Below are 18,604 nucleotides of genomic sequence, written 5' to 3'. Positions count from 1 at the left end.
CCGTCTGTTTGTTTGTAAGCAAGATTACACAAAGACAATTTGAAGGACTACCACGAAACCTGGTGAAAGGATGCATTATGGGTCAGGAAGTTACTCATTAAATTATCTTGTGGATCTGGATCAGGGGGCAGATCCAGTATTTATTTATTTTTGCTTTCTTTGATATTGTGCGATTTTTCAACATTCTCACTGATTTCCTGTTCAATAATTCCTGGATTTTGAAAAAAAAGTCTGGCGCATTTAGAGAACTGATATCTCTGACTGCATGGTCCATGATGAGCTGATTTAAAATGTTTAGAAAAGTGCGACCAGCAAGTCTGTTTACATGTAACCAGTTTTCAGGCGATTACATGGACAGCAATATTTAAAAAATCATGACTTTTGACTTTATTCTGAATACGATGTTATTGAAACTTCAGATCCAGATGTCAGTGACTAAAAGGTTTTACCATGTTAAAGTACACAGGTAAAAACAACCAGGATCATAGTGCAGCATAAAGATTTGACTAACAAACTGGAGGAAATTGTCACTTTGAAACAAAGCGCTACCAATAGAATAATCGCTTCTTATTCCTGTTTACATGTAACAAAGCATAGTCAATGTCACGTGTGAAGTTCTTGCAAGAATCTTAAAAGCCAAACCTGAAATAGTTGAATGTACGATGAGCTGATCGTGTAATCAAGCAGTTGGTATGGGCCATTTGTCGATGACGCCAAATGCTGTGAATACTCCAATTGGACGTTAAAACTTATTTAAAGCGTAAACATGTCAACAAAATGCGACTTAGATCAGAATAATCCACATGTTTTAATGTGATTGTCTCTTATTCTGAGTATGACCTTATTTTAAGGTAATAAAATAATGATGTTTACATGGCAGGCAAGTTATTCAGGCTTTTTCATCTGAATATTGTTGTCAATGTAAACGTATCTAGTGCGGTGATCTAAACTGGCATTTCCAGACTCACACGTTTCCTGGAATAAACTCAACGCCAGCCTGACACAATAAATCCACTTCAAACAAAGCTTCATTCACTCTCACTGATCTCCCTCCTTTTTCATGTTAACACTTTTTTTTCCTCCTCTTATATCCCCCACTGCTTCTTCTCTCACCTGTATCTTGAACCGTTAGTTTTCTCATTTTTAATATGTTTTGGCTGACACCAGGGAGACGGAGCATTCTGAGCTGCTGCTGCTGGGTCGAACTTGTTTTTATGATTCGAGCGTCCCTGTCTGACATCAAGTTTCTGACGTCAAACTTCTATCCTGCTTTAGGGTGGACACACACACACACACACACACACACACACACACACACACACACACACACACACACACACACACACACACAGAACTCTCCATGAGCCAATAAACCAAATGGGATTGCTGATTGCCTCTAAATACCCGTCTCTCTCCTGTGCAGCAGGATTGTAAATTTGAGACAAAACACAACAATGTAGGGAGAAACAAAAGACCGAGGGACATTAACACACGGTGTCCCTGTTTACCGGAGTTTGCCAGTGTTTGTCAGAGGCTCTTGGGACGTCAGCCAGCGGAGTAGGATGATCAGAGGAGGGACAACTACACCAGAATAAGAGAGAGCAAATATTTGGCTTCTCATCTAGACGCCAGGCTGGAGCCTGAAGTTGAGCTCATACGCATGATAGAATGATTTGGGTTTAACTACCTGATTAAATGACCAGTTTTTGCATTTTACATTAGATTATGAAATAGCATAATTTAATAAACAAGTCAAATATGGGACAAAACATGAAGTAAAAGGTTTTATATGCAGGCGTTCAAATATTAGTAAATCAGCCAGAGACAATGTATTTTCTAGGTGGAGTGCGTTGTGACCTGAGCTCCTCTGTTCAATGTGTTGGTAGCTGGTCCGAGTGTGTGAGTCGGCACAGTGGAGACTGTGTTGTGGAGCCACTGATACTCACGCTCGACCCTTCATGGTTTAGTCTCGGCTGTCAATCAAGATGTTTCACCTCGTTTTTAGAGCATCAAATAACTAATTAACTCTAATTAAGATGAACAGTGGAACCAACATCAGTGGGATGAGAACCACCTAATATGAAAGAAACCATCTTTGTGAAAAAACCAAAATGTATTCCACTCTCCACAGAACCAAGAAACAGTGTAGAGAATTTGAGCTTGAAGATTTGCCGTTGCTCCTACATTAAGCCTGAAACTCACTGGGAAGAGGATTGATGTTAAACTCTCACGTTTCAAAGAGAGAAGAGCTGTATCACCTCATATTATCATCTGGGATGGAAGCCCCTGCTGTGAAATCAGAGCATGTAGTGAACAACTCACTGAACAATTACCACAGTACACTTTTCGACTTCGTCTTAAATAATGATCAAAGTTACTTTGATGGTCACACACCGGGCTGTGAGGCGACTTTGTGAGGAAACGACACCAACCACACAGCTGTTTCCACCCTGACATCGGTGCCACCTCCATGAAATACTAACTTCTCTAACGCTGCTCCCTCAGCATCCAATACGCCACTAGTGATACTCTGTCCATCGATTCCCACACAGGGGAAACCAGCTCCATTTACAACCTTTAAACCCCCCAGAGGCTGCACTTTGAATTTTTCCATCTGAAATCACGCAGTGTGGAAAATTGATGTCAGAGCGAGTCTGTGCAGTGTGAGGACACGGGCAAAGTGGATGTGTAAACCTCAGTCTGATTGAACGGCACAGCTGAAACAGGGATGCTGTAGATTGTTAACTGTGTGCTCTGTGGGGACGAGTCTGCATTAGTCACACTGATGCATGATCGTGCAGCACGGTCCAGTCACAGAGGTGAGCCGCGGTGCAGAGTGAGAATCGGAGCGTGGAGACAGAGGCTGGGGGGAAGGTTGGGATGATGAAATGCTTTGTTTAAACTGAGCAGCCAAAGAAAAAGACTGAGCCGTGGATTGTCGTCTAAAGTTAAAAAATGTCCTCTGGTTGTCAGAGGGTAGAGATGTTTGTCCCAGTTAAAGATTCAGTGGTGAAACAGTGAATGGTGCTGCAGCCAGGTCACCTGCTGCCAAACTGTGGACTGCTGTTGATATGTTTTTTCTAGAGGAAGGTGCAGCTGGTTTGTGAAGCGTTTTTCCTTCCATAGACAGAGAGTCTCTGTGATATTCACCAGATCCAATGACTGATGAAGTGCTGCTTCTGCTTCTCTCTGGCAAAGTTACACAGTTTGTTTCATGGGCGTTCTGCACCATAGAAACAAGGATGAGTTTGTGCAATTAAAGAGAGTTTGCATAAAAAGGCTGCTGCAGTTTAAACAGATGAGACATCACAGTGTGCAAAGTATTGGACTGAGAAGGTCAGTGAATGTGAAAATCAACCCAATCACTTATAATGCAGAGAGAAGTTTGTGATTTTTTTTTGTGAAAGGGGCTGATCCAGGAGTTTTTATCACCGTCTTTAACATTTCATTTTTTATAAATTTTTCTAAGGAATAATGCAAGAATGTTGATACAATAAATCAAACTTATTAAAGCCTGCTTGTTTCCTCCAGGAGCACCCCTACGGGATGTACGTGCTTCTTTACCTTGATAAACAGGTTGTGGAGGATTTTCCATAGTTTGCTCCCACATCTTTACCTGCAGCCTCTGTAATCTTCCTCCAGGAGCCGTCTGAGAATCTCTGTGCTCCCGTATTAACGAGGGGTCACAGAGATGTGTGTAGAGACCGTGCACACATAGATCACACAGATGGGAGGTGTGCGACCAGCTAAAACAACACTGTGGAATGATCGCTGGCGCGCAGCCATGTGCAAAGACAGGAACGGGCATGAAGTTTAGAGAACTGATATCTATGAGTTGGTGCAACTTAGTGCAGCTTGATTGAATGGAACAGGCCTGTTGGGCCTTGGCAGAGGTATATGTGTTCGTCTGAGTGCCATTCCAGTTCCAACTCCCCAGTCCTGCACTGGGTCGTCCTTTAGAGGACAGGAGAGGATGAGCTGCCATGTTCGAGCTGGACAGTAATCTCGGCTGAGGCGAGGTCAGCAGAGCAGCAGAGTGGCACAGACACTCTTGAAACGAGAAACCGAGCCAAGGCGAGCCGAGTGTCGCACACCCAACACACCTCTGTAATTACAAGAGTGAAGTCTGGTACGTCTGCCTCCAGCTGCCAAAACTCTGGGAGCTACTGTCTCACTGAGTTCACCCGTGGGTCCGTGTCTCCGTTTCTCCTTAAACACACTTAATCTGACAGGCCGTTTAAATTCTTTCTGCTTTTGTTGCCACGTCTGGTTTACGCGTGTATTTTTTCCTTCCATTTTCCCCTCAGCTTTATCGCGAAATCACACTTAAATTATTCAGTTTTGTGCAAATACAGCTGCAACGGAATGAGAGGTCCAGATCGCTTCTGCACTCAGCGTATAAATAATAAAAGTAAATATTCAGACTTTGAGCTGTGTTTTCTCCAGTTAGGTTATTTTCACACGAGAAGAACAAGCAGCCAAACTTTCAGTTTAGTCAGATATAGTTTTGTGTGCACAGAATGCAAAGATGAGCTTTTTAATGTGTGATGCCCTCAGCTCAGGTACCGGTCACTAACAGGGTGCGTTTCCTGCTGAGGGACGACTTGAAGAGAAACCAGGGACACAAGCCGACCGTACAGGCTCGTCCCCGGAGCTCAGTCAAAGCTTCACACAATTATGTTTTCATGTGTCTGGGTGTTCCCTCAAGAAAAGAAACACTAATTGAAATCACCTTAAAGTCATAATTGTCTCCTGATTATACAGAGCTAGTCAGGGTTCAGCACAATCAGTAAATTTGTAAATGTCAGAGGATTGAAGAGGTGGCACAGGGTTAGTCAGTGTGTGTAGTACAATGTGTGTTATTTTGATATCTGAACTATATGTGTCTAATTGTGTCTAAATAGTAAAAGGAGGCTGCCTTTATATAGCGTAATATGAGAAGATGTATGACAGCAAAACCACCATAACATAACATTTTAACTTTAAAATTAGATATTGAAGCTGCAAATACGTTTTCATATAACAACAGGTCAAAACTGACATGTATTGCTTGTGATGCCAGTTCCAGACAATCTGAAACAAGTAGTTATTGCTCATTATTTGTTTGTTTTGTTTTGGATTCACTCCAAAATCCAGTGAATATGAGACACATCCAGCATGTGCACAGAAACACGGCTCCAAATGAATGTCCATGTTGCTCCATATCTGCTGAGTGTGTAAATGTGTCGGCGAGCAAAGCAAAACCATAACAAGTGTATCAGGTAATACAAACATCTTTTGATTAAAGCTCACTCTACTGCCCCAAGTGGTCGAAAGTGTGAATTACTTTTGCTGTGAGAAAAAGAAAACCCGTCAAGGAGAGAAAACTGAACCATGCACATGGAGGACAGATGGACAGACAGATGGACAGAGGAGTGAGAACAGCAGAGCAGTTAAATCTAGCTTAGGGACACATTTCCTAACACAACAAGACTAGACAAACAACAGTAAGCAGAACTAAACCACAACACACGCCTACACTGGGAGTTTGCTGACCTCTGGAGTGGGTAGAGATCCCCCTCTTCCTCTGGACCATGTCTGCAGTGGAAGCTTCAGAGATTTGAGAGCTAAGTCTTATCTCCTGCCTCCTGTCACCCCTCTTCCTCTCCCCTCCTTAGAAGATAAAGCCCCACATATGTTTATGCACATGTATGTGTGCATTCATGCTGTTTTCAGCCGAGTGTGAACGGACATTGTTTTGAAGAGAAAATCTTTAGAAAATAAGACAAGATGTTGAATCTCCCTTGTCCTTTGAAGGTCTTCTATATTAGCTTGATGTTGAGTTGCCCACCACCAGCAGATCTCAGGGATATGAGCAACCACCAGCGGATGTTAGGGACGTATCTCCAGTTGTGTACCTTAGCGTCATCACGTGTTTCTGCCTTTAATCCCAAGACACCCTCTTCTAAGGCAGGCCCACCACAGGCTGATCAGACCTGGGTGTGTGTCCCTGACATCTCGGGGCCCAGTCGGGCTCTTTCCTCCTGATCCAGATTCTTCGCATGTTACATGTGTGGATGTAGCTTCACATTTTCAAATCATTCTCAGAGGGACTTTATCGCAGCAGTGAAAATTTAGAAAAAAGTTTACAGCTTAACTTTTGACTCATTAAATGAATGCATTAGAGCAAATAAAGAGAGAACATGATTAAATGTGTGAGACATTCACCGCTTCTCAAGGCTCGAGGTCTCACTGGATGACTTGAGTGTAGGAATGATGAGAATCATGTGATGTGTTCTTGGCAAAAACCAGATCTGAAGCCAACTGAAAACATGTCAGAGTTTGGACCACTTCATTATAATCAAATCACCAAACAAGGGCATGGAGCTCTGTCTAATTCACCAAAATCCTTTCTAAGACGAATTGTTATTTTTTCCTTTTTCTTTTATCTATATTTCCCCTTCCTGCTCAGCTAGGAGCCCCCTGATGAATTCAGAGCTCCTCACCACCCAAGCGGCCCCTGATCATAATATTTGGTCGTGTGTATCTGATACTCTAAGTTCAGTTCCAACCAATACAACTGCAGATCGTATTTCCTTTCAACTCCGTTCAGGACTAACTTATTATGGGAGTAAGTCCCAGATGCTCTTCATTGAAAAGCACATTTTTAAGGGTTGTGGGGAAATTTGCCAGACGTGCATTTGCCCAACTGGGCAAACTGGTCTGTTTGTCCTTTTCCTTGAAGCCTTTTCTCTCCTGTTCTGATTCGGATAACGCATCGATCTCATTATTCTTGGGCTTGTCCATGTTTGATGTCAACATAAAATAAGCTTCTGAATTTAATTTGTTTTGTGTTGTTTCCACATTTTCACAGAAGTGTTATTTCTGGGAGATTAACAATGATTATTTACATGAAGATTATCCTCTGAAAGGGATAATTTACCCAAAAATAAAGATTATGAAAAAAATATACCACTATGCCGATGGAGGGGTGGGTGAAATTCGTTTGGAGTTTCAGGGGTAAACAGAGCTGAAAACATTTATTAGATAAAAGCTAATGAACAGATGTATAAATATAAATATAAATATATATATATCCAAGTTTATAGAACCTAGGCCTCTATGTTTTAGTTTTTACATCTTCACATGTTGAGGGAGGAGGAGGTTTTAGTTAGTTAGTCCTTGTTGTCCCTTTGTCCATCTGGGTCTGTCCTGGGCTACGTGTCTCCCCCTGTCAGACCCATCTCTTTCAGCTCTGCCGTCACAGTTCGCCGCCATGTTGTTTTACGCCGACCTTGTTCGAGTTTTCCAGGTGGTGTTCATCATCGGGCAGCCTTTGTTTCACAGCTATGCAGACCATAAATCTTTACATTAAAATGCAAATGCTCCAATCTGAAGACATTTCTTAAAAACAAAAACTAAAATTAGTTGTTGAAAAGAGTCACAGCTGATTTCTGGTTAATAAATGTTTTGGTCAGGTCACACACACACCGATACAAAATATGTTGTTTGCCAGCTTTCTTCTCGCGTCATTAAATTAAGTGTGAATTAGAATACCAGCAAATACCTCCAACCAAGCCCCAAAGGTCCGCTTGAGTTCAATCGGGCTGCACCAAACCTTTTATTTGCAAACTTTACTATCACCTCCATCTGTCGCCTGAGTACAGGGCCAAGCAAGGACAGAGGCGGTATACATTTGTGTTTGTGAGGACACTCCCTGACATATTGCATTGCCAAGGCTTTTAACCATAACCCAACCACAACCCATTACCGTTACCCTAAAACAAAGTTTATTCAGTTATTACTTTTACATTAGTAGCAAAACATGATGCCTAACTGCAACTGAGCCCCTACCTCAATAGCTATAGTATCTCAATCTAAACTATTTTTGTGAATTGTTTTAGAGCTAGACCCCAAGGTAACACTGATATTGAGATTGCACACTAAATTTAAATCTTGCACAGTTTAAATTAAATTACACCTGAGTGAATTAATATCGTGCTGCAGTTGTTTGTCAGAATCCTGGTGCTTGCGGTGTTGTAAAGTCTGAATAAGGTGGATTCAGAATCATTATTCATTTTCTGTGGCCTGTGCGACCCGGCGCACCCTTTCCTGACCTGCTGCTCGCTGTGGTGAATGTTAAGTAGCTGAACTTTGCTCAAACTCCATAAAATGTAATTATTACATGGATCCCAAACAGCCCCAAGACAGTGAAATAAAAACGAATCCAGGAGAATGTTTTATTTGTATCTAGAGTATCTAACTTTTATTTATCCAGGGACACCACACTGCAATAAAAAATTTGATTTACAAGAGAATAAAAAAGCGACGGCACTAATTTGCTGACCAGTAACATTAACTATACAAGAAACAAACCATGACGGCAATAAAAACATGACAGATTATTCTCCATGCATTATGTTTAAAAGATATAAAAGATGAATTAAAGTAGCCCACAAAACAACCTTAGCGGAGGTGTTCATCAAACAATAAATTCATGAAGATTATTATGTCCACACTGCAGTTATTCCAAATCTCATCAAAATGAGCATACAAGTTAAAGTTGTGAGGGAAAAACACGTTCAAAGTTTGTGTATCATTTCAATACGAATTTCAACATGAAAAATCAACGGGGGGGGGGGGGGGGGGGGGGGGGCAATGTATACACTGCACAGGTGTTCTAAGCAGCTATAAACAATCTGTACAGTTTCACAATGATAGGCAAGTGTTGTGCAAACTGCAGCAGTTACAAGTCAGCAAGTTGTGTAGTGTGAACAGTACAACAGTCTGATTGACGACTGTACTGTGAACTCCCCCCCCCCTCCATCATGCACCTGCTCCTCGAACACTGGACATTTTAATGGGTTTTCATATGAGCAGTGACTCATCTGACATCAAAAGTTATACGTATAGGCCAGTATATTTCGCTGTGGGCCAATTTTTTTCAAAGCCAGAAGATGACGAGCAAGGACATAATCAAAGAATATTACCTATATGAGTCATGAAATTCCTTATCATTAGTGAGTCCACCTCAAGCAGTTCTACAATATATTGTTTGTGTCCAGAGCTTTTTAAACAGTCTATGGTGAAGTTAGAAATCTTTGTTCATCCTACCTGGTTTATCTGCAATGCAGCCGTCGTCATGTGTCCATGTTTAACCGGATTTTATAACAAATATTTTTCATGAAGTTAAACTAATTAATTTATTACTGTTCATGTGTGTAGTTAATATACAAGTTTGAATGATTTACTTAATTGCTGTTGTTTTTTTAAACATTGCATGTCGGCTGTTTCAGATTAGACTTCAGGCCCAAGTTTACGACTTTTCAGAATAAAAGCTATTTAATTCAGCTCCATATAAAGCCTTGCAGCAACAAAACATAGATCGTGCTTTTAGTTTGTAGAGGAAGTGCTTCTGCAAATGTTGTTGCCATGACGGAGATGTGCACCCACAACACCCATGAATGTCTGTCAGTCCAATATGTTGAAATAAAAAGAATCTGGGTATCAAAACCATCTGGTGGGCCAGTGTTGACCTGTGGGCCACCAGTTGCCAGCCACCACTCTCGGGGCATGCAGTGATTAGCATACAACACTAATCATCACTTTAGTCAAGATTCAATTGAGGACTTTATCTTTGGAAATGTTGCCCAGCTGAAAGAAAAATCTAAACAGAACTCCTCCATTTCCTGTTTGTCGCTGCTTGAATTTGCCCTTTAGTGATTCTCCCTGGTAAAATTGCAGCTGCCTCTCTGCAGCGGCTTTTCAAACCCCATCGATTGACTCACGGCTAGACAGGAAGTCCATCGAGACTGTAACTCCACACAGGATATTCACACTTGTTGAACTGAGGCGACCACTGTGCACAACAAGTGCTGCCAGCGGGCCTGAGGGATCGAACTCTGGCTTCTCAGACAAACCATAGGGAGGGCATTGCTTGGAGGAGACTCTTATCCTTCCAGAGGAGAGCTTTTGAAAGGGATGAAGGAGTCGCTCTCACCCTGCTGCACTTCAGAGAAGTCCGCTCAGACCATATTCCCACTTTACAATCACACAGCACAGGCTCATCTCAAAGGGGAACAGCCCTGTTTGTGACCACACTCTGCTTTGAACTCCAAGCCTATTTTCTGTTTCCTCTCAGGTAAACACGCACACACACAGTGAGGATGGAAGTGTTGGGTTCGCAGAGGAGAGAGCATCAAAGAGGAGAGACGATCTTTTTAACTTCTCCCCGCGCCGTCTCCTCACTCTCTTATTACCAGTCTCCATCCGCAAAGCCATTCAAGCCCCCGCAGCCGATACGCTCCGACACATCTCATCCACTGTGTGGCGATAGAGCAGGTCATGAAGGGCCTCTGCTGCAGGGGTAGAGTCCAGACTGTTCCGGGACACCGACCACGGCCCCTGTCCGCTGCTGAGTGAATACTAAAATAATAACAATGAAAAAAAAAACACATACTTGATGGAGCTTACTCTGAATTCTAAAGGACGAAATGGAAGAAATGATGATGTCTGTCTTTGTGTGTGTGTGTGTGTGTGTGTGTGTGTGTGTGTGTGTGTGTGTGTGTGTGTGTGTGCGTGTGCGTGTGCGTGCAGGAGGATTACCCTGGGCGTTGCAGATAAAGTCCTGGTGTCCATTTGGGAAAAGGATTATGGTTCAGCAAGACAGCGATGAGTGGAATGTGGGGAACGAACGTGATAATTAAAATGTGCATCTGAGCAGTTTGTCGCGGGGAAAACAAGATGTGGAGATCTAGTTCTGCAGGTTCATCAATTAATACAATCATTCAGAAAAATGTGAACTTCCTTTTTGTTTAAAAACATACCGCTAGTGGTTTCCCACACACACGACAAAGCCCGGACAAACCATCTGTTGTTATTTTTTCAGATGAACAGCTCTTGCAACAAACCAGCCTGTTTCTTTGATTAGCCTTTGGCCTATCTGCAGTCAGAGGGTAGTGTCCCCCCCGCTCATTAAACGTGACATCCACCTCTTCCTTCCCACTGTAACTGGAATCAAGTTCAAAAACAGAGGGATGCGTAAACGGTTCGATCATCTCTTTATCTGAACTGATGGATTCAAAGCACATTCACTTACTTTACACACAATAACACCACGTGATGCATCATCCCCTCGATGCCGGGGTCCAATAATGTCACAAGACCAGCGGGAGCAGTCGAGGCCTCGCTGCCTCATGAAAGCCCAGTGTACCAAAGAGCACATCAATTACTGAGCATAATCCCTCATTCAAAAGTCAGTGAACCCTCTCTGTACCGTGGCCCCTCTACCTGGTCACTGCACAGCTCTTTGTATTGCTTCTTTCTGAGCCTCAAATGGATCCACATACAGGGAGCCTTTGTGTTGTGGATACATCACCGAGACATAGTAGAAAAAGCTAAACAAGGCCCCTTGCGGTTAGTCGTGGTTCTCCGTAACAGCTCCCACAATGACATGAAGTCCATGGGATCTACCTCGAATAATGCAATTTACTGTAGTCATAGGAAAATGAATAACAGAATCACTTCTTCACATGAGGAATCTGCCTGAGTATTGAGATACATAATAAAGCACATAGAAAAAAGTGCTTTCAAGATATAACATAAAAACGACCTACAAGTCAAGGAGCATGAATAAAAATCACTTGCCTTCCTCAGTCCTTTGCTTTCTCTTTGCCAAATGACAGTCATTTGATATTTATCGATCAAATAGCCCCTGCCTGGGCCTGCCCCTGTGCATTTCTGATCTGTACTGAGACTCTCGGTTCATTTGAGGTGCTGAAATGGACCAAGTGTGAAACAATCCTAAATGTCGATTCCAAACCATTCCAAAGTAAAAGCACCCTGGTGTTTCTGTTGACTAAATCCATTCATTCGTTTTAACAAGGTTTCTATTGTAATTGCAGGAGCGGAAGATGCGCGGCTTCATACCAATCCTGGCATTTAGTTGAGTAAATACACTTTTATTCAAGGACATACAGAAGTTGTACCAGAAAGCTCACGTAATGTGTCTGCAGCAGACAGACCCCCTGTGAGCAGACGCACAGCAGGCAGAACAGATCAGTGACGTAGCCGTCACCAAGTGTTATAATCTCACATCCAGTGTAATGCCATCCACTGGGATCTGGCTAAAATACTTTTTCAAAAATCTTTCTCACTGGATTTATTTATGATAAATCCACAGCTTGTCTCTGTGGCTGGAACCTGGAGTCTATGACTCTTCTTCCTGAGGCAAGAGGTGGACTGAAAGTCTTACTGAGAGTAACTGACCTGCCTTCATCATTTTCTCTTTGCACATTCTTTAAACTTCAGAGCTAAGGTGTTGTCCTCAGTAAGACCTAGATTGAAATGGATCAGCAGCATCACAGCCTGCAGCACGTCTTCATGATGAGACTTTGTCGCTGCATCCATATCTGAGAACCTGATGCCACGCTGAGCAGTGCACTGGACCAGAATCAATTTCAGGAGTTGCCTCTGGTTTGATCACATCTCTTCTTTGCATTAGCTGCTGACGTGAGACCAGGTTTCAGGATGTGACTGTGCGTAAAGGTCCAGTGTGTACGATTCAGGTGAAAGGGATCTTTTGACAGAAATTAAATAGAAAATAATCCTGGTGATGTTTTCACTAGTGTGTAATAATCTAAATTGTACAAATTGTTGTTTTCTTGTTGTTTTATATTTAAATACTTTATCTCAACATAGGGAGCGGGTCCTCTCTACGGAGGCCGCCATGTTTTTACAGTCTGTTTTTTATGACAACTGCAGGCTGCCACAGGTTCTCTTTCATGTTTGGAAGGGGACGGTGAAGTGAGGGGTATTCAGCTGCGACATGCAACTTCACAACTAGATGTCAATTAATTCTAGACTCAGAACCTTTAAGTATTTTAAATCTGGTCTTGTCTTCCTCCTACTCTGTTTCCCACCACCTTATCCACACATTTCACCATGAAGCAGCAACGTTGGGCTCAAAGCCCATGTGTGTGTCTGTAGAATGTATCCACCAAATTACCTTGAGATACCCAAAGATACTGTCTCTGTTAGACTGACAAGAATTTTTATCAGACGGCAGGTTTGACTTTTGACACAAATCAAAACTCAACTTGAACTCTGCTACTTCCCCTTTTATGTCTGTCTGCCATTTCTCCTCACAGCAGCAGCATCTTCTGTTAATCTGTCTGCTTTTAACACACGTTTTTTAAAGTTTCAATTTTATCTCCACCCTTTCCTGCTGGACAGAATCTGAAATATGGTTTTATTAATGTTGGCCAATGAAACCTGCATTAGTATGGAGCGACAGAAAGATCCTCTCTATCAATTTCAGAGGTTTCTAAAGGTTAATTTGCTTTGTTGTGTGCTATTATATAATTCTTTTTAGAATAACTTCATAAAATAGAAATTGTTAAAAAATAAAAAAATATATTTTATTTTATTAGCTTGGTCCTATCATCGGCAATAACTTATTTGCACAAGAACACGTTGTGAAACATAATGATAAATATGGCCAAAATGGCCACTAAATGCAAAATGGCGGGCTTCCTGTTGTGTTTTTCGAAATGCCCCTTTTTTGTTTGTCTGGTCATTGACACACCTGTGTTCCGATTTTAGTGAAGATGGGTCGAAGGGAAACCTAGGGGCTGCGTTCCAGGGGGCGCTGTTGAGCCATTTTGCCACACCCATTTCAAATTACTCCAGAATAGTAAAATATCCGTAGGCCTTGACTTTCCTGCAAAGTTTCATGATTTTTTGAGCATGTCTAGGCCCTGAAAAAGCCCCCCAAAGGGAAATAATAATAATAATAATAATAATAATAATAATAAAAATTCTTTCAATTTCAATAGGGCCTCATTGTCTCACTGTCTCCCACTCTGTTCGGTGCTTGGGCACATATTATGTGTGCCTTAGTGGTATATAAAAACACAACTTTACTCTTTAATAATATAATATAATAAGAGAACGCAAACGCCTTTAAACAGTGTGGCAACAAAGGCAGCCGCATTTAAACAGTGTGGCAACACTGGTGAGGAGAGGTAAGACCATACTGTTGCTCTTTTCAATAGTGTGTTAAAACGTGGTAAAAAGACGAAGTGAAGGAGAGAGGGAGCAGCAGAGATCTGTTTCTGTTCAGAGGAAGTGAAACTATTCTACAGTCACTGGCACCAGCTGAAATGGAGCAGAAAGAAAATCAACTGGACAGAGAAAGATTCTGCTGTTGGATCTGTCTGGATCCACTGAAGGATCCGGTGACTACTGGCTGTGGACACAGCTACTGTCTGAGCTGTATTAACACCCACTGGGACAAAGAGGAGGAGAGAGGAAGCTACAGCTGCCCTCAGTGTGGACAGACCTTCACACCGAGGCCTGTCCTGGGGAAAAACACCATGTTAGCTGATTTAGTGGAGGAGCTGAAGAAGACTGGACTCCAAGCTGCTCCTGCTGGACCTGAAGATGTGGCCTGTGATGTCTGCACTGGGAGAAAACTGAAAGCTCTCAAGTCCTGTTTGGTTTGTTTGGCCTCTTATTGTGAAAAACACCTCCAGCCTCATCTTCAGTCAGCTCCATTGAAGAAGCACAAGCTGGTGGAGCCCTCGGAGAAGCTCCAGGAGAACATCTGCTCTCGTCACGATGAGGTGATGAAGATGTTCTGCCGCACTGATCAGCAGTGTATCTGTCATCTCTGCTCTGTGGATGAACATAAAGACCACGACACAGTGTCAGCTGCAGCAGAAAGGACTGAGAGGCAGAGAGAGCTCGGGCTGAGGAGACAAACAATCCAGCAGAGAGTCCGGGACAGAGAGAAAGATGTGAAGCTGCTTCCACAGGAGGAGGAGGCCGTCAATGGCTCTGCCGATAAAGCAGTGGAGGACAGTGAGAAGATCTTCACTGAGCTGATCCGTCTGCTGGAGAAAAGAAGCTCTGACGCGAAGCAGCAGATCAGATCCCAGCAGGAAACTGAAGTGAGTCGAGTCAGAGAGCTTCAGGAGAGACTGGAGCAGGAGATCACTGAGCTGAAGAGGAAAGACCATGAAGTGAAGCAGCTCTCAGACACAGAGGATCACAACCAGTTTCTACACAACTACCCCTCACTGTCACCACTCAGTGAATCTACACACTCATCCAGCATCAGGATCCGTCCTCTGAGGAACTTTGAGGACGTGACAGCAGCTGTGTCACAGGTCAGAGGTCGACTACAGGACATTCTGAGTGAGACAGAGACAGAGATTTTACAGATTGTGTCTCAAGTGGATGTTTTACTGCCACAACCAGAGCCAGAGACCAGAGCTGACTTCTTAAAATATTCACAGGAAATCACATTGGATCCAAACACAGCACACAAAGAGCTGTTATTATCTGAGGGAAACAGAAAAGTAACACATATGATAGAAGAACAGTCTTATTCTGATCACCCAGACAGATTCACTTACTGGCCTCAGGTCCTGAGTAGAGAGAGTCTGACTGGACGTTGTTACTGGGAGGTGAAGATGAGGAGAGGAGGAAGAGTTGGTGTAGCAGTCACATACAAGAATATCAGAAGAGCAGGAAACTCAGATGAATGTGGATTTGGATTAAATGACAAATCTTGGTTATTATCTTGTATTGGAAAAAGTTACAACTTTTCTTACAACAGCATCCACACTCCAGTGTCAGATCCTCTGTCCTCCAGAGTAGGAGTGTACCTGGATCACAGTGCAGGTGTTCTGTCCTTCTACAGCGTCTCTGACACCATGACTCTCCTCCTCAGAGTCCAGACCACATTCACTCAGCCTCTCCATGCTGGAGTTGGGGTTTATTGGGATGGAGAAACAGCTGAGTTGTTTAAACTCAAATAGACTCGAGTCATTAAAAGCAGTGATTTAGATTCTGTGTTTAAATCTTTAACTTCTTTTGTCTCCATGTTTGTTGATCAAAGTTCGCCGTGGTGACGTTTCTGCTCCGCGCAGAGATCAGCTATCAATCAAACACTGACCTTCCTTTATCACACATATTTAGTTCTCACTTTGTAAAGACAGAAATCTATAAATACACTGACATGAATGTGTTTGAAAGAACTAATGTTGCTGCTGTTTTCTAAATCAATGTAGAAATCAGGTTCTGTGATGTTTTAGAACCTGTACTGATCCTGATCCTCATCAATGAGCTGATTATTTGTTCTTTTCTTTTCCACATGTGAGCTGGAGGTGAAACAAACTGATTGTGTGTCCATGAAATCAGTGAACAAGAGTCACTGAACAGACTTTACTGATGAAATGATCAATGAACTCAGAGCGTCAACATGTCCAACAGACCAACGACACTCTGGTTGGATTTACAGAGCATCAGTGTTATGGGATGTTTGGTCACAGATCTGCAGCTGAGGATCGTTCAGTGTTGCAGAGCAGCTGCAGAACAAGCCGAGAGGAAACCTGAGGAACATCTGAGCCGCCTTGCTCCTGCTGCGCCCCCTGGTGGCTCAACCCCACTGAATACAGTAAAGAGATTCTGCTCAATGTGTTAATTGAGATGTAAATAAACCATATGAGGGCCTCCCACTGTCTCCTACTGTTCGGTGCTCGGGCCCTAATAATACCTTCACACAATATAAAAATGTATGTTGTAGCCAAAATGCAGTTTATTTAATGTTTTGATGATTATTGTTGCGTGAGCTCATGTGTAAATTGTTTCTTTGCAAACTGGAGGGACTGTTTATGTTTGCAGTTCATATTTGTACAAAAAATAGGATGATGTTTCGGCTATACTCAGGCTCCCTCTAGAGGTGGGATGCTTAATTTTGCCGTAATTTATGAGTCGTGGTCTCGGCTTCCCCATACACACAGCTGTACACGTGTGCATTTGTTGACAAGCTGACAACTTCACTTACGCAGCCCAACATCAAGCAAAACAGCACAAGACATAGAAAACAAGCAAAGGTTGTGGCGTACTTGTCCAATAACAACAAGAATGCCAGGTCGGCATCTGTCCTGCATCTTTTGTCTTAAGTTATTCACTCTTGTTCTGTTTCTAATTCTAGTCACTTTCTCTTTTCTTCTTCCTTGTTTCAACAATGCCCTCTTCTGTTTCTTAAGTGGCTCTTCGATGATATCCAAACTGAGAATGGCAAGCTAGTCGTCTCTTAAAGCTAGCTGCTAGCTCAGGCTCTGGCTGTTGGTGTGTGACGTACGCCATAAAGCAACTTGCACAGTTCCAGCACGGTACACCAGAGCTACATAGTGCAGTTCTAGGCCTCCAGGGAGCGCTGTGGCAATGACAGACATGCCATTCTCCCTGTTTATACGTTTGTGTACCTTTAAAAATGATTTTGAAGCTGCTATTTTAAAAAGGTAAAAAAACTAGGTAGTGTTTTTTATAAGAATGTATATATTCTCATCTGTATTACATTTGTCTGTAGAAGTATGTTTCAATGACTTCAACAGTCTTCTTAGTGACTGTGGAACTTTAATTGCCTTCATACTTTAAGAGCTTAAGTCGTTAGAGGGGAGTCGTTAGAGCGTCACACCAAAGGTTCATTCATTGGAAACTTACCACTTGTTTGCTCAAAATAAAAATAAAGATCTTTCAGATCTTTCTTTCTTTTCTTTACTGGATTAAGAGATCACACAACGGTGCCTGATTTATCCTGATGTACTACTGCTACTAAGTAAGATTAGAAGTTCAAGCTTGCTGATTCTCAATCAAGCTTGATGCCTAAAAAGTTAATAAGAATTTCATAGTTGACAGTCTTTGTGTATTGTTTCTACCTCAGTTTTTAACATTCTTTCATTATTTCCTTAGTGTAAGACCATTATTTTTTAAAGGAAGGGGTCCTTGTTAAAAACTAGAATGGCACTCAGTAGAGCGAATATCCGCCAAAGTCCTACAGTCCCCTAACATTCAATTAAGCTGCACCAAATTTCACTCATAGATATCGGTTCCCTTTATGTGCCTGATATTTTACATAAAGATCCATTCCCTGGAGAAGTGGTGAAAATGCTGAAAAATGCAATGTCTCGCGATGTAAAAGAAAATGAAACAGAAATGGGTTCTTTCCGGCATCACATCCTTCTAATACACAGGAGAGTAGGTCGTCTGTTAAGGAGTGTTTGTGTATTCTTGCTTATAAACAAACAAACGGGGTGAAATCCTCAGCAGAGGGAACGAGGTTATGATCAATCATTTGAGCTTCTATTGTGCTCACCAGTCATACTCCTGCATGAATCTGTATAATTTGTCTTTTCAAGGACACATGCACAAAGCACAGGACAGATGGTGGCGGTTGCTTGTCACCACGGGCCCGGCGCTCGTCTTCTGCCCAGGGTGGGATAACAGTCATGAGCAGTCTTGGGCTACAGTAGCAGGCTTGGGATGTCGTGCATCGATTCTGGGCCAAACAACACCATCCGAGAAACGCTGTGACTGTTTCCTCCACAATTATCCCTTCTGGGACAACTCGAGTCCCCCTGCTGACTCAGTTGTCTACCCCAACACACATACACACGCATACGCAAATACAAGCTTTGCACATAAATAGACCCACACAGCACAACCAAGCTGTCATGAATTCCCATGCTCTTCCAGCTTATTGCTCATGGATTGTCTTTACATAGCATTAAAAGGATTCCTGTCTGTGCGCCTGACTTCACTGCTGAGGAGAAAG

At 42.5% G+C, this 18,604-nt stretch overlaps 1 protein-coding gene and 1 long non-coding RNA gene across 3 annotated transcripts; both read left to right on the top strand.

Annotated features, from left to right (window-relative positions):
* The first annotated feature begins 12,732 nt into the window (after positions 1–12,732).
* Positions 12,733–14,091, top strand: LOC117753150. The gene is made up of 3 exons (XR_004612214.1): positions 12,733–12,855; positions 13,879–13,880; positions 14,081–14,091. It is a non-coding gene; the product is annotated as an uncharacterized LOC117753150 (long non-coding RNA).
* Positions 14,092–14,141: 50 nt separating this feature from the next.
* LOC117753295 (tripartite motif-containing protein 16-like) lies at positions 14,142–17,100 on the top strand. Of its 2 annotated transcripts, XM_034571274.1 has the most exons (2): positions 14,142–15,787; positions 17,094–17,100. In XM_034571274.1, exons 1-2 carry the CDS (start codon positions 14,142–14,144, stop codon positions 17,098–17,100), a joined length of 1,653 nt encoding a protein of 550 aa, XP_034427165.1. The 2 variants fall into 2 exon arrangements, with proteins under 2 accessions (XP_034427165.1, XP_034427164.1); XM_034571273.1 differs by lacking the exon at positions 17,094–17,100 and having other exon boundaries at positions 14,142–15,832.
* The last annotated feature ends 1,504 nt before the right edge of the window (positions 17,101–18,604 follow it).

The sequence above is a fragment of the Hippoglossus hippoglossus genome, chromosome 19 (genome assembly GCF_009819705.1).
Source record: "Hippoglossus hippoglossus isolate fHipHip1 chromosome 19, fHipHip1.pri, whole genome shotgun sequence".
Lineage (NCBI taxonomy): Eukaryota > Metazoa > Chordata > Actinopteri > Pleuronectiformes > Pleuronectidae > Hippoglossus > Hippoglossus hippoglossus.
This window is presented reverse-complemented; position numbering and strand designations above follow the sequence as displayed.